The sequence below is a fragment of the Morone saxatilis genome, unplaced genomic scaffold (assembly GCF_004916995.1).
Source record: "Morone saxatilis isolate NCDOM2014 unplaced genomic scaffold, NCSU_SB_2.0 Contig8, whole genome shotgun sequence".
Lineage (NCBI taxonomy): Eukaryota > Metazoa > Chordata > Actinopteri > Moronidae > Morone > Morone saxatilis.
Window position 1 is genome coordinate 16,497,799 of NW_023340257.1, and position 16,631 is coordinate 16,514,429.

General features: G+C 39.9%; 3 protein-coding genes across 8 annotated transcripts in view; all 3 read right to left on the bottom strand.

Annotated features, from left to right (window-relative positions):
- Positions 1-458, bottom strand: part of ttc9b (tetratricopeptide repeat domain 9B) — a 23,926-nt gene extending 23,468 nt beyond the window's left edge. Inside the window, 1 exon segment of the mRNA XM_035679420.1 lies at positions 1-458. This exon segment is cut by the window's left edge and continues 4 nt beyond it. Within this exon segment, the coding sequence (XP_035535313.1) occupies positions 1-158 (158 nt within the window). The 5' untranslated portion in view covers positions 159-458.
- A 2,603-nt stretch (positions 459-3,061) lies between these two features.
- On the bottom strand, positions 3,062-10,037 carry cunh19orf47 (chromosome unknown C19orf47 homolog). Of its 2 annotated transcripts, none has more exons than XM_035680248.1 (8): positions 9,976-10,037; positions 8,700-8,787; positions 7,706-7,820; positions 7,405-7,486; positions 6,637-6,762; positions 6,454-6,528; positions 5,311-5,384; positions 3,062-5,204 (listed from the first exon to the last, which is right to left on the bottom strand). In XM_035680248.1, exons 1-8 carry the CDS (start codon positions 9,992-9,994, stop codon positions 4,662-4,664), a joined length of 1,122 nt encoding a protein of 373 aa, XP_035536141.1. In that variant the 5' UTR covers positions 9,995-10,037; the 3' UTR covers positions 3,062-4,661. The 2 variants fall into 2 exon arrangements, with proteins under 2 accessions (XP_035536141.1, XP_035536140.1); XM_035680247.1 differs by having other exon boundaries at positions 6,379-6,528.
- Positions 10,038-11,375: 1,338 nt separating this feature from the next.
- The window catches only part of fosb (FBJ murine osteosarcoma viral oncogene homolog B), a 9,039-nt gene continuing 3,783 nt past the window's right edge, over positions 11,376-16,631 (bottom strand). For 4 of the 5 annotated variants that reach the window (XM_035680108.1, XM_035680107.1, XM_035680110.1 and 1 more), the window contains exon 5: positions 11,376-16,530. In XM_035680108.1, the coding sequence (XP_035536001.1) occupies positions 15,937-16,530 (594 nt within the window). In that variant the 3' untranslated portion in view covers positions 11,376-15,936. The remainder of the gene's footprint in view (positions 16,531-16,631) is intronic. The other variant, XM_035680111.1, reaches the window with a different exon arrangement.

Genomic DNA, 16,631 nt, shown 5'->3' on the forward strand with positions numbered 1-16,631 from the left:
GCCAGGCTCCGGCCACCGGTCTCCGGGTAGCTTTTTAGGCTCTTTATCGGGTGTTGTTTGGCTTCCATGTCTCTCAGTGAAAGCGCCGGCAGCGGGCCATGGTGCTCGGACACGAATGTGTGTTTAGTTGGGGAGGACCGGAGCAGCGTGCTGTGCATAAAGGATGCGGGACGGAGCGGCAAAGGCGGCTGGGCAGGCGGCGGCACCGGAGAGTCGACGAGCCTCGAAAAAACAACAGAAAACGGCTTCAGAAACCGGGTTGAGAGCTTGTGCTTGAAGAATAAACGTAAAAACGTCAAATAAAAATGTAATAAATGAAATGTTTTGCGGTCACAAGCGGATAAACGAGGCTTGAACAACTGACAGGAACATCCTGAATTTTCTTCCGATCGTCGGAAGAAGAAAAAAAACCAACAACTGAGTCCTCTCGCGGAAGGATGCTCGTGAGGATTTCTATGGTAGCAACCTCAGAGGCACGCGCAGCTTCAGGACCACAAACAGCGCACACACTTTACACAGCCCCTCTACCGCACAGCATTGTGGGAAGGGAGAAGGGAAAAAAGAGAAGAGTCGTGAGGCGTTGCTGCAGTCCAGATTTTACAGGACAGAAAAAGAATAAAAAGGAAGAAACGTGCAGAAATATTCAGACATGATCGATTCATTTAAAATCGATACTGTAGTTTGGTAAAATAAATGTATAAATGATAAAATAATACTTATATCTGGTTATAAAGAATAGCTTATTTGCATATGTATTGGACTGTTAGGCAGTGGGTACGCCCTGTTTACACTATCCACTGCCATAGTCCTCCCATATTTACAATATTTAAATTATTATTTAATAGCCTCATTAAAGATGGCAGATTACGTCACTCCTATAGTTTGGACGTGAGCAGGTGTCACAATGAAAACAGGCTGATGCATGCTAATTCAGCTTTTACTTTAAGTGGCATCTCCCCTTTCGATTATAGTGAAACTGGAGGTTTCCAGCAGATGGACAGCAAGAGGCTGCAGGGAGCAGAGGAGGAGGTGGAGGAGGAGGGAGACAGCGACCTCAATGGGACATTGTGTCAATTACACTCCTTCTTTGATGTGACGTGTGGTTGAACCTGCAGCCCACCAGCCAATCATATCGCACTCACACACATATGTTACATTCTTCTCTTCAAGGTTGCGACCTTATTTCCATCAGATTTATAAGCAACCTCGTATGTGTGAAGGTTGTGATTCATCTGGTTCATGAGCAGCAGAGGAAAGTCTCACATGAGGTTACTTCAGTCCAGGAGCAGGCCATCCTCTCAGTTTGTCATGTAAACATCTGTAGTTTTACATCTGTATGGTGTATCAGCCCCTCCCGGCTCATTTAGACTTCACTCAGCATAAAAATAAAACACTCATGAATAATTGATTAACATACAGCATTCATACAGGTGTTAGAGTACAATTAAACACTGGTATTGTCTCAGTGTTGTCATGAATAGAGATGAAAGTTGTGTCCATATAAAGGGTCGAAACAGCTGCAGTGTCACATCAGAGTAACACCAATTACTGGCATCTGCATGGTGTAGATTAGAGGGATCACTGCCAACTATTTGTAGTTGAGTTTATGAAGTGCCATAAAGGAGGTGTTTATTTTAGTTTTCCTGCTTGACACCTCTTCTTTAATCTTTAATCACACTGCACTAAATAATATCATCCAATCTTTTTCAAGTGGCATTAAAAACACACTATTGAACTTATGTAGCCAACAGGAAGTTATCTTTTATGGTGGTTTAACCCTAAAACTGGAATTCAGCTTTAACGACATTTCTCATCAGGTTGCCCTGGTTCCCTAGCACCTGACGCGGACCTTGTTGACCCGGGCGACGTCCGAGCCGGTGTGACTCTATCATTTGTATTTATATAATAAACATTTAATAATATATATATATATATATATATACACACACATACATATATATAATACATTGTATATAACACACTATATATGTAGTTGGATAAAAACTTGCTAAATGTTTATTAATGTACAGTATTTCTCTGTCTCACTATTAAGAATAAATTGTTACTTTTAGTATTTATACGCACTATTTAAACATTTATTAAATGTTTATTACATACTATAATGTGGTTATAAGCACATATAAGAACTTTTTAAGTGTTTATTAGTGTACAGAATTTATAATAATAATAATTTACAATAATTATAACTTCTCCTCCATACAACTTCAGGATATTGTATTTTTTTTAATCTTTTATTAACCAGCATCCACTTATACTGTGGCTGCAGATAAATGTTATAGTTGTTGATTAACTAAAACTCTTAAAACTGTTTACAACTAAATTATGCTGTGTTATAAACAATTTAACTATATTTATAGTACTTATAAATGCTTAATGGGCAGTTAAATTGTTGTCATATCAAGCCATTATGATGTCCCTTATTATTTCAAGCACTGCATGATAAAAAAAAAACTAGCATACATTTCTGCTTAACTTCAAAGTGAAAGTACTCTCAGATAAGTCTTAAATCAGGTGTTCAATATCACACCAGTGAACAAATATGATGTTTGGGGATCACCGGAGCTTTTTAATACCCACAGTACCAACAGATAGTGTAAAAGAGGTGTAAGTAGTACTTCAAGATCATCATATCAGTAAAAAAGATGACATTTTCCTTTTCATTTAAAGGAAGATGCAGAACTACATCTGCCTGTAATTATCTGTAAAAAATGTGGATGTAAATGATTAAATAGTCATAAAAATATGGATAAGAACTGGATGCCAGTTGTGTTTCCCCGGCTGCAGCTGTATACAGATGCATCCTCTGATGAAACATCATTAACATAACTCACATTACGCAGCAGCAACCTCACTGAGAGAGGAGTGGGAGTTTAACAGGTTTATTGACAAATGATGAACTAAATGTTCCCAGGGGAATGTAAATATCGACTTTGCTGTCACGCCGATACTTAAAAGAGTTGGAAAGCACAGTTTGTTGCAATGACATGCGATTTAAATGCCTCCTTCAAAGAGAGGAAAAAAAGAACAGCAAGTCGTTTGGACCCTTTTTCTCTTTTAATCAGTTTCCAAGCACACTTTTTCTCCCTCAATATCATTAAAAAAAATCATGACAGTTTGTGGAGTGTTTTGCTCTTTTTTGTTCTTTAAAACAATAAAAACTCCGTAATGTGATTTTAAACATTTCAAATATTTACAGTGTAACAAAGTTCTGGTGTGAAGTCTGACAGACCAACATAGTACGCGGGCTGGTTAATGATCCATACTGGGTAAAAAGTGGACCTCCTACTTACACTGACAGTGCCCCTCGACACCAGGTCTGATGGCATCTCTGATTTTCTTTACATGGATTCATGATACAAGAATGCCCACATAGAAAAATATGCAGCAGAACAGATTCTGTGCTGTCTCAAATCAAGTCTAACAAATCTATACATTGCATTTCAAAATAAACAATATTCTACTGCTCCGGCCTTCAAGTAGGTGGTTTATAGAAAATGTTCAGTCCTATGGTAGAAAAGCTGACATGTTCAGAGGTGAGAAATTCTACACCACAAAGCGCAGAAGAAGAAGAGGAGGAGGTGCGATGCTTTTCCTTTATTCAAGAGTTCATAGAGGTCGTTCTGTGTAACCATTTGAGTTTACTTTTTCACTCGCTGAAATTAAGAAGCCTTTCATCAACACTTTTATGCTAGAGGAGGTAATTTTAAGGTGATGAAGGTAACAAGAAATAGAAAGACTTAACTATCGCCTCAAAGCTAGTCTCAAGTCCGACGGCTGTCTTGTGTTCTTTACTTGAAGAATAAACTTGAACTGCCTGAGGTGTGAAAACAAGCTTCTATCTGTACCTTTTACATTACATCTTCTTTAAAAGAAATTATTCTTTTTCAGGCAAATATCAACAAAGTTACCACATACTTAATCCTGGAGGAACATTTTCAACTACTCGACTGCATCCATTGAGGACGAATATCTAAAAACGGAGTTTGGGCAGCAGCATCCTTATAAGTGGAGTTACAGGGTGAAATTAAAACCGCCATTATGGCAGCCTGGTTGACGTCATGCTCATGCCTTAAGCTCACAAATATAGTTAAATATATATATATAAAAAAAAATTATAAATGGCAGATATGACTGAGACATGATAAATAGCTTTCTGGTTGCGCAAATAATACACAGAGAACTTTGAGTCCTCAAATTAAAAGCTTGGACACTAAACAAAGATGATTTTCCAATGGCAGCTTGACTAATGTGTAAAAAAAATCATCTATTTCTATCTTAGAGTAACCCTAAAGCCAAAATGCAGCATTAAAATCGTCCATACACGCAGGCCAGGGTGCAAAATTAACTACCCGCCAAATGACTAGTGAATGCTCAAATTTTACCAGCCACTCAATACATTGATGCCATTTTTTTTGGCTGGGGAAGGATGTGTATTGTAGGTGTATTGTAGGTGTATTATACCAGCATTTGGCTGGTGGCTGGTGCTAATTTTGTGCCCTGACTCAGGCTGAACACAAAAAACCCACTTTAATCTGCAGTCCTGCGTGTTGCCAGGATAAATGCAAAAAGGTGGTGATACAAATTCTATAAAGGACATATAGAAAGAGTCTGAATAACTTTTTAGGGATTTACAGTGTGCGTTAGGTTTTCTTGTTGCCCAGTCTCTTAAAAACACTAACAGCCCTAACGTCCATCTGAGCGCCTAGAGACTCTCCTCCTCCTGCAGCGGCCCCGGTGCTGCTGCTGACCTTGGGGCCTTCTACGGTCAGTCTCTCCTGAGCTCTGGGCCTGGTGCTGGTGGTCACCCTGTTGTCCTGTGTGTCAGCAGGTGTGGGTGTCACAGCCTTTCCCTGGTGTGTTGCAGGGAGCTTGCCCAGTCTCTGAAGCACACTAATCTTGGCAGGGGGGAGGCCATTAGGAGTAGAGGAGGAGGTTGGAGTGTCAGAGGGAGGTAGTTTGAATTTGCCTCCCAGGCGCCGCAGGGTAGTCGGGGCTGGTTTTGTAGCTGGCTCTTTTTTCTGGGAGGGAGGCGGTCTCTTGAGGACACCAGCGTACTGGAGGACGGAGCCTTCTCCGTCACTGTCGTTTTCGTCGTCTACATCCATGTTTGCAGCCATTTTGCCTGCCCTCAACCTCTGATCCTCTTCCGCCCCTCTGTCCAGACGACTGAACACACCGGTGGGCTGCCAAACATGAGCATTATGAGCACACTACTCCTCTTTATGCCTGCATCTAATACAATACAACACAATACAGACAGAGCTACCGCAATATACTGGCTTGTCTCACCTTGTTATTGCTTGTTGTTGTGTCTGCCTTGGATTCAGCCCCAAGTCTCGCAAACACAGAGGTGCGTTTCAAACCTATTTAAGGGGAAGAGCAATATGCAATCAGAAAGATTTACTAGAAATGATTGTGACAGCTTGACTGTGAAAGGTTTGGTTCATGTTTTGATAACTCATTAGCTATAAAATAAAACAAAACAAAGAAAAAGGAACATGATCTTGATGGAAACTGAAGAAAATCATATTACTTCTGTTGTGCAACCCATTGCATTTTAAGACAAAACCTAAAGTGTTGCAGTGTGCAAGACTAATCAAAATGGGCTCTAAATCTAGCTGCAAGTTACCAGCTATCACCTATCATAAAACCTGTATCATTTATCATACCAAACCTTTAGCTTTACAGCTTTTCAAATGATTATGTAGTAGCCATGTAATAAAATGTTGTAATGTAAAATGAGGGTCGTGGAACACATCAGACACCTGTAATTTATTATCATAAATACTCTATTCTTTATATTCAATACTGACATTGTATTGCACTATGTTGAAGCTTTTCCACAAGCAACTTCGACCCAGACGTCCTAGTTGTAACTCTGGCTGTCTGTGATCCAGGTCAGGAATACAAATGATTGTGTTTTCAGTTTCTGTTAAGAATAAACTTGAGATTTTTTAATGAAAGAAAATACTGACAGAAGCCAAAACCGTGACAGACAGCAAGTTAGGTCTCAAAAATAAACACGAGCTGTTCTTTTCAGAGACAGAACCCACCGGAGAATTCATGCCATGGGAAACAAAAGAGGGACTACCGGCAAAGATTTCTAGGTAAAATGTAGGTGGTGTGAGACAAAGAAAGAAACAAGTTTTGACAGAGGGATTAATTATTGGTGCAATGGAAAGTATTAGTAACGGGATTAAAATAATGACAGAAATGAATGAAGGTCAAACAGGCTCCGTTCATCAGCCCTGAGTCACCTGATTGAGTTTTAGTATGAAAGAAGTCCATAACAACGTTTAGTATTGATTAGCTTTGTATTCGAGCGTGTTGTCGGCGAGGCCACTGGGTCAGGCCTACCTTTCTTGGCCTGCTGGCTCAGGATGCGGCGTGTACGAGGCGTGGTGCCTTTGGGCATGTTGATGATGTACTTGCCTTCCATCTCAGCTGTCACGCGTCGGCGCTTCACTGCTGGCAAACCGTTCCCCTCATCGGCTGGCTGACTCACAACTGACAAACAAAGTGGTGGGTACACGAGGATTAAACAGAGGTAAGAAAAACATACGACTCATGGCTCCAGGGAGACAGGAAATATTATTAATATTCCAGAATATCTACCTGCTTTGCCACTCTTATTCGCTTGCACGTTGGACACTGTGACGGACAGGCGGTTGTCAGGTCGACGGGCTGGAGTGGCTGGCGGAGAATCATTGCTCAAAGCGTTGGCAATCATACGAGTGGCAGCTGAGAAGAAGAAAAAAAAAAAAAAGAGAGAAAAGTAGTTGTGATTTAGCTTGTTTCCTACAGGAACTCTTCATGTTCTGTCCCCAAGACGAGATCAGAGGACAGCTGGGCTTCACAGTTGTCTTCTGAAATGTGTGAGGCCTTTCTAGACATGCCAAAATTAAAAGCGTTTAACAGGAACACGCCGTGAAGGACTGAAGAAGGTCTTGTATAAACTGGCACTGAGGCCAACAAACTAAAAGATGCAGTTTGTTCTGTTAACATTAGACTAAGCTGATCTATTTTTATCTCCTAATGGAGACAATTACCCTTTATTATGCCCTATTACCTGACATAACTGTGACAAATACAGCTTTTGTACTGCTCGAGCCCCTTTTATGCTATCCTTCAAAATAAAATCAGGACAGTAAATATCTCATGAGTCTGTCTAACAATAAAGCAGCAATAAAAGATAGCCGTTGCTTTATTGTTGGTTCAGAAACAAGCAACAGAAATGATAAAGTTTAAATGAAATAAAATGCATCATTCACCACTGATCACTCTGTTATGACCCTAAACTTCAATCTGAAAATAAATCCCTCCAACTAATGAAAATATGTTTTAATAATGGCCAACGTAGGAAAGTAAAATGTAGATACTTACGAGTATTTGCAGTTCTTCGGAGCTCAGCTTTAACACTGGTCTGTCCTGAGGAGATGGCGTCTGTGGCCATTTTGCACATGTCCTGAAGAGGGAGTGCATAATACAGAGGTTATATAAACTCATAGTCTACTGTGATTCACCGACCAGACAGCAGTGACTTTCAAAGACATCCATTCCCCATGACTGAATTCACAGTGGAGACACTGCAGCAGCATTTTGGTTGCTAATACCTGCACCAATGACAATGCACCATCCGTTTTCAACGTTTAAATGTAATCAGAACATGAAACTCCGATCTCACCTGCCTGTAGACCTGCTTGGCATGTTTAAGAATGGCAATGATGTCGCCAATGACTGTAATGCCGAGGTCCATCATGATGTCTTTACTCAGGTCCATCAGCATGTTCTTGTGAATTCTGCAGTGACATGAAAATTTAAATATTGTATGTACTCATGTTCCTTTGGTCTGTATCAAAGAAAAACAACAACAGGTAAACTGACAGCCGTGACAGCTGCTACAATTACCAAATGAATCAAACAAGCTGATTTAGCTTTTGAATTCATACAATCTCACATCATCAAAAAATAAAACAAAAAACATGGTTATACCACTTTGTATTCAACAAAAATTAACCAAACCAGAGCTTACTTGGAAGCAGACTGATACACGCCTTGTTAAATTGTTTTCATTGATGTCTCTGTGTGGTTGTCTGGAGTTTGACGGACGGATACAGGACTTAATGTATTCTTACAAATTTTATTTGTTGGTAAAGTCAGTCAGAATTGTAGCTGAACTACAATAAATTAATAAACATTTTCTCTTTAGTATCATCTTAGTAAAAGAGAACACAGCTACATTTACAGAAAATAACATTTAAATAGCAGCTTTAACACTGGTTGTGTTATTTTCCATAACCTGTTCATCCCTAGTTATTTTGGCCATTATGGATGAATGCACTTGTGATTTGTGTAGACAACACTACGCTGCCTACTGGATTTGGTTTCTGCTTCTCAGAGGAGGGATAATAATCCAAACTCATCCACCTTGTTTCTGGTGTCATGTTTTCACTTGTAGGTCATGATTATGTTGTTTATCATCACATATTGTATCTTTATGATCGACTGAAACCAATCAGTTGGTTACAATGACACTGCTCGGTTAATGAAAGAGACGGTCCACTGCTCCTTAGCAGGACAATGAACTGAGTTTCAGCTACAGTCTGATGTGAGGGTGCAAAGGAAATTCATGTGATCACAACGCAGCACGTTTGCAAAACAAAGAGGCAATAGCTTACCTGTTGTCCACGAAGGAGACGGCGTAAGTGACTGCGAGGCCGGCTGGGATCCCAGCATCTTTAAAAAACTGAATCCACTCTGAGGTGGCTTAATAAATAAAAATAAAGACACTGTTAGCAAACATACAACAGAAATGAACACGTTTACAATTAATTTAATTAATTACAAAAACTCTCTCTATTTATTAGATGAATCTATCCTTGCTGAGTGTATACAGTGTCTAAACATGCCCACAGCAATCCCCAAAACCCATAGTTACATCTTCAAAGTACTTGTTTAGTCTGACCTCACAGTCCTAACCCCAAAAGTATTTAATTTATAATTATATATATATATAACAGGGAAAATCCACACATGTAAGAAGCTGAGACCAGTATATACTTTTCTGCTTTAGTCCTGACACTGAGCAATGATCAGAATTGTTTCATCATTTTCTGATGGCCGTCTAATCAATGAAGGGATTACTTTAGCAGTAATTCTGCCTGTTACTCAAACACATACTGTTGTGACTGTATACGACTGTAGACTACAGTCAGAGCTAGGCCAGCGGGAGACGTAAACCTGAGGAGACAGCAGCACTCAGGGGTCTAACACATGCTGACCAGGGCCAGCTGGAGGTTATTTATAACACCAACCATGAGCTGCTTGTGTCTGGAGTTATAGATACAGAGTGATGGGTGCACAGCAGCTGCCACAACAATGGCTCAGTGTAACACACAGAGACTGATAGTGATGAACTCACAGATACACTGAGACGAACCTCACACTGTGGCTAACATCTCATTTGGCGCCCGAACAAGGCAGAACCACAAACGACGTGTGTGTCGAAATAAGAGGTATTGTAAGATAATAAAGCGAGATTTTAGAGGAAGACACTAAATTAGGTGTGAAACTGAATTTAAATGAAACCTGGTATCGATTCAGTGCCGGTTAGCTCACGTTAGCGCGACACGATGACCTAACCAATGAGCCAATTCAAAGATGAAAACAAGCACCAACTCAGCTCACAGCTCCTCCTTTACGTCTGCTTGAATCAGTGAAAGCTGGAATCACATTTTCTTTTTGCATCACTGTTAGCATTCAGCACTAGCATTGTGTTAGCGGTACCGGCCCGCAGCGTCATCCACTCGGAACCAACCCGGTCCTAACCCGGTCCTAACCCGGTCCTAACCCGGTCCACACGGCCTCCAGACCCGCCGCGGTGCCTAAAGTCGAACACACACTGAAACACAGACAGGTTTGGCTCGTTGTTCAGCCGGGCCTTTGTGCTCTCACCTGTTGTCACGGACGCCATGTTTACAACAAATGTGTGCCGACGTCAACTACGTCCGGTCCTGTGACGCAACTTCCGCCAAGAAGCGCAAAAAAAATTAAAAAATAAAAGTGTCGTGTAATTTTAAAGTGTGGACGCTAGAGAGCAACAGAGACTGCGCACTCACTCTGAAGTTACTGCACACTGCCATTAGCTCTCTTATCAGTTGTTTTCAGTGTCTGTATTTCTTTAAGTACGACAGGTACACCTTTTAAACCTGTTTATCGTTTAACAGTCAGCAGCAGATACAGAGACACATTCGTTCATCTGGAGGGATGTTTCTGTAAGTCCACTATTCACTCTCCTTTTAATCCCACCAACTCCTGAGGGAAATATCTGGGTTGTTAGCCGCTAAATGCTCCAGTATGTCAGTATGATAGTTAGCTGAACACATCTGCTTAGGCCGAAAACGACACTATGGGAGCAGTTTGAGTGAATCAGACCAGTAGTGGGCCTGTAAAACCAGCACAATGAGGCTATAAAAACCCTGTAGGGCCAAGGGGAAGGATAGAGTGAAGTGATAAATATCTGTGAGTTCATCACAATGATCCATGTAAAATACAAGCAGTCATAAAAGCATTTTGTTAAAATAGAAAATATTGATTATAGTCATTTTAAATATATAAATGATGTGTTTTTATAAAGGTGCTATTTTTCTGATTACTAATATAACATTATATATATGTAACATATTTTATAAGCCTTGCCAATACATGTTTTGCCACTGTTTATGTCTAAATATAATAGTTTGGGAATATTTTGTTATGTTGTCAGCTTAAACTTTTAGTGTGTGCAAGGCATTTAATACAATTCTATGTGGAGAATTGTGATGGGCATTTTTTACTTCACATTTTATGACATTTTCTGAAATCAATGATTAATCAAGAACATAATCATTAGTTGCAGTCCTAAATAGTATACATAGGTCCATGCTCATTGTTCACAGTCTCAATTCATGTAACAAAGATGGTAACTGACTTTAAAAAAGAAAATACATGCAGTGTTGAGCTGTAAGTCATTACTAGTAATAATATTAAAGTAAAAGAGTACTTTCCCCAGTTGAGTAGTGTTACTAATACATTTAAGTTATCAGTAATAATACTACAGTTGATTTTAACAAACAAAACTGGATTTTAATTGTGATAAGTCAGAATTTTGGGGAGAAGGGGCACAATTACCAAACAGAAAAAGTAATATAACTAGTAGTGTAACTAACTACTGATGGCAGAGAGTAAAAAGATAAAGTAATATTACTTCTTTTGACAAGAGTAATGAGTCATAATTAAAAAAAATTGAGTAACTAGCCCAACACTGAAGACACACACAAGAAAAATCTAATCAATGAAGGTCAAACATTTAAAAGTTAAAGTTATAATATGTTGTTTATTTATGTAATTTCTTCACAAATTGGAAATGGATGGCATTTGGTCAAACCATCATTAAAAGAGACAGCTCACCCAGCTTTTGCAGTCTAGAAACCGACAAAAAAGCTTTTTTATCATGTAAACCTTGGAAGAATAACAAAAAGGACCAGAAGCTGAAATATGGACACAGACATGGGACTGCAAAAGTGGCAAATTTGTCGTACACTTTGGTCCTCTTCATGAGTCAAAGTAAATAAAAGTAATAAAAATGAGTAAACAATACTTAGTTCTAGTAATGTGCAGAAAACTAGTTATCTTAAATTATAATCACAGAAATAAACAGATTATTTGATATCAGAGCACCTTCATGAGTTAGTTATGTAATTATCCATGTGCTCTAAGTGACCTGCCATTTAAGTCTGACATTGTCACATCTAGCACAAAGTTTCTTTGGGCCTTTCACTGCTGTAACCTCAAAATGTATCAAATCATATATCATCTGTTTTTAAATGTGACAAAATTGCAACCTTTGCTCCCAGAAAAAAAGAAATACAGAGTAACATGTTACAAAAAGTGATGAAACATTGATAAACGTCATGGATTAGAAAAGAAGCATTGGCTTATTGAAGTGGAGGAACAAAAATAGTTTTTTAAGATATTGTTACACAATTTCTTCATGAAGATTGTCTCAAAATTAAATGGTATAATTATTAGATAACTTTTAATGTTGTAAGAAAAAAATGATGATTAAAGCAATACATCATCACACTTGACATATAGTAGCAGTCAGTTTGAGCACTGTGTGATTTGCTACATTATGTGTATCCAAGAGGATAATAAGTATTGCATTTCATACCAGGGAAAATATGATATCAGAGTGTATATGAGACTTGTGGAAAAATAGAAATACATAGCAACATTCATCTCATAGAAAAATAGGAAAGCTCTTGTTCAGTTCACGCTAACGTTGCCATTGTACAGTACAGGTGGGTGCAGGCAGTTTGTCTGTCTCATAGCTGGTAGCTAAATAGTTCTCCTTTTTCCTTGCATGTCACCTATTCCAATTCATTAGCAAACCATTTGTGATTGCAGAAACAAAATATTTAAAGTAAATTCAGACAGCTTCAATTAAATCCAAGGCAAAGAAATTAGATGAAAGAATGAGTCTGTTATGTTGTGTGGTGATCAGGGGCGTACGTGTGGAGTGCAGGTACAGTACGAGGACCCTCTGAGATCTGTTTATCACACTAAAAGATGTATCAGGCAATTGACATTAAATCATGATGTAATCATAGAGTGATTACTGGGCTCTCAGAGCTTCAGCTGCTGGGAATTCACTGTTATTGGCTGCCACTCTAAATGTGCGTTCATTTGTCTGGAGCCTCAGTAACAGCAATGTAAAACCTTCCACCATACAATGTGAAACTGCCTCGTCATTATAGTATACTAGAAGTAGCACCACAAAAACCTATATACATGAGAACTCGTGAATATGTTTTATGCTTAATCTTTCACCAGAACATATTCTCATCACATTTGCATTTGGAGAAAAATCAAAAGGCATCTCCAACATCTGTACAAACACAGTCCAACATTTAAAAAATGAGGTCTGCCCATTTTCTGACCACCGAGAGCCACGTTTGAGCAAAACATTCTATCATTAATCTAGCCATTGTTTTGAATAAACATTTTTTATTTATTGAAAATAAAGCTTTTTATCCAGCAAATACAATCGCAAGATGTTTTTTATGTCAGTTAGACAACATATTTGCTTGACTACAAGAATGGGTAAACTTTAACATGATAATGTTCATAACAAGGCTAAAACTGTGGTTATCCTTCAAACACACATTGCAGTTAGGAAATAACAATGTTATTGAGTGATATGTTTATACTGGACACAAAGGCATACTACGTATGAAATACTTTGTCCTTAAATGAAACAGTTTAGTCATTATGTTGTAGTCTGAACACTTTTAATATGTGTATTGACATTCAATCACACTAGTTTTTTTCCCTCATTTTGCGTCTGCTAAGGATCAAGTGGCATTAAGGGGTCAGTAGCATTGGGACAGACCTCACAGAGAAAAAACAAACAAACAAAACAAAGGCGTTACCACAACCTTCTAACATCATAATTATAAACATACATTGAATGTAACTTGGATAGTGCTTTATATTGTTTATAAAACATAAATACACATTGATAGAGGCAGTGACATCGTGCTTCATGTTTAGGGACAGGGCAGTACTTTAAATTTATTATAGTTTTTTTTTTTTTTGTTCCTTTAGAAAAATATTCATTTTAAAACTAAACCTCAGTAACATTTTATCTTGTTCTTCATTGACAAAAATATCCCATTTAGATCTGCAGACATTCATACTTTACAATCATGGTACATACACTTATATATACATGTTACCTGTATATATGTATATGCATAAAGATATTATAATTCGATTTTTTTTGTAGTGCACAACATGCCTCCAAAGTTGCCAAATGAAAATACAATAAAATAATGAAACAATTGTTACAATGCAATAATAAAAGTAACAGTTATAAGGAAATCTCCCCATTAAAAATAAAAAACAAAACAAACAAAACCAAGAAACGGCAACAGTACAAATGAAAGCAGAGGTCAATGCAAAACAATCAAACACACAAACAAACATAGACATTAAAATATATAACAAATCTCACTCAAACATACAGGAAAAACAAATTGTACAAATTCACAGGCAAAGAAAGGACGCTCACTCCACAACATCAGCCAACATGTTCTCCCCTTTTGTTTCCAGGTCTTGCTTTGTGCTCACTCTCCACATCAACCTCAATAAAGAAAGAAATAAACGGGCCAGGTGCCTCAGAGTGGACGCACTCACAATAAACGCACCCCCGCCTTGTCTCCGCTGAGAGAACAGGGGAGGTACAGAGACCACTGAGCCCAACGTTTAGAGGTTGTCTGAATCACTACAAAAAAAGGAAACGTCTCTCCTCTAAATAAAGGCATCGGTTCACATCTGATTGATTCTGAGCAATACACGGAGCTGCTGCGCTGCAACAAAACGTCTGTATCTTCAGTTCAGAGACTTCAAAGCGATGGTGTGGATGTGCGCATGTAGGCCCAGGGTGATGAGGCTCTGTGGTATGGAGGTGTTTTTACTGAGGTCACCCTTCCACACAGTTGGCAAGAGCAGGATTTTTCTTTCTTTCTCTCTTTTTTCTTTTTTTCTTTGTTTTTAACATTTAGCTCTTTCTTTGTTTTCAGCTTTTGGTTCCAAGAATTGATGGCCAGGATGGGAGTCATCCTCTTTATCCATCGTCTCTCCATCTGAGTCTGTCAAGCTCGGTTGCACTTCCTTCCTCCCTTCCTGCTTAAAATCTCTCTCCATCCTCACTTTTAACCGGCCTCACAATATAAGATGTGTTTAATCGTTGTGTGAACATTGAAAAATGGCTCAGCAGAAGACAGTGGCGTCTGTCTTGCATTTTGCGTTCATCAATTATGCGTCTATGTGCGTGTATATAAGTATTTAGCTGCTGTTCACTGTAAGGCTCCTCTTTGAGCAATGCGCTCCAAGAAAAAAGGTTCTTCTGTATTTGGGAGGGGGAAGGGGGGGGGGTTGCATCCATGTCCTTGTATGAGAGGGTGCAAAAGGGCGTGTTAGTTGGGCCGTCACTCACTCAAGGTCCCAAGGGCTCTCGGGGGTCTTCGGGCTCTCGGGGGTCGAAGACTTCAGAGGGAGAAACACAGAGACAGAAGAGGAGAAAAAGAGATGGGCAGAGATGGGTCGCATGGCAGGTAGACGGCAGAAGAATTTTTGTTTTTAAAACGAGAAGACAAGCACAAGATTTAGTGGAGGCTGTGTTACTCAGATCCCCAACTTGTCAAGTCCGAGAAGCAAATGAGGAAGCAGAGGGAAGTCGAGCAGATGAAGGGTTAGAGGTGAGTGAGAAATCAGCTGTCTGTCTCCCACAAGAAAAGACCCTGAACAAAGCGTCCTTCGTCGCTATTTCAGACTTGCACAAATACATTCAGCGAGAGGAAGAAGGGAGAAAAAGGATGGAAAAGGATGAGAGCAAGTGCACTGGAAAAGGGGCAACCGCCAGAGGGAACAAGGTGGGGGCACTGGTGCTTGTTGGAGTGTAAAGTGAGCTTGTGGTATCTCACTCAATGTACTGTACATGTTGAATATCTTCGATCGAGATCAAGATTGGCAACTTGGACTTTTTTTTGTTGTTTTGTGACTCAAGTTTTTATTCACTTGCGTTGTCCAGTTGCAGATATTCCAATAATACAAAACAAGAAATGATTTATTATGTTAAAGGTTAGATCTAATGTAATTCATGTGCAACTATTTATATGGCTCTTAATTGGAATGCATTTCAGAATGTGTAAACTTTAAGCCAATCAGAAACAAATGATTGGTCGTTGGTTTGTTTTTTGTTTTTTTTCCTCTGACTGATAGGTACTGTGCATGTACTTGCCTCAGCCTCTATTTCCAGCGAGCATATTGTGTGTGTGTGTTGATATGTGTACACGTGTGTCTGTCGGTCAGTCAGAGTGCCAGCAGCGAAGGCGAGTTCAGGGAATCAGATGACTGCTCGCTACTGCTGTTCCGCTGGTTGGCACTGACCCCGCAGGCTCCCTCTGGGTAGGTGAACACAAATGAAGATGTGTATGAGGTGTTGTAGCTGCCAATGGCCGCATCGTCATGGTTACCACCACCACCACCACCGTCGCTGGCCATAAGGCATGGCCCGCCTGGTGCTGGCTCGCTTGAGCCATAGAAAGAACTAGAAAACTCTACCTCCTGCATTATCCCTGGCTGAGGCTGCTGGACTTGCTGCTGCTGAACCAGAGGCTGGGACTGTGTGGAGGCTGGATGGGCTGTGTAGGCAGGAGGCGGATAGAAAGGGTCCTCCTTCACAGCCAACCCCACAATGGAGACAGGAGGTCGTAAGGTCTGGGGAGGGAGCTGGGACTGGACTGGAGGGAGCTGCGATGAGCCCTGCTGCGGTTGGTCCTGGTATGGGATCTTACAGTTCGGCTGGTGGGCCACCAGGACAAACTCCAGGCGCTCCTTCTCCTTCTGCAGCTCAGAGATCTCAGCTTCCAGCTCTGCCTTCTCCTCCTCCAGTACGTCCGTCTCCTGCGGGAAGGTACAGAGAATGAAAGAAACAGGGGCATTCGGACAGGGGAGCAAGACAAAGGTGGGTGAGATGGGTAGAGGAGGAAAGAAAGAGAGAGAGA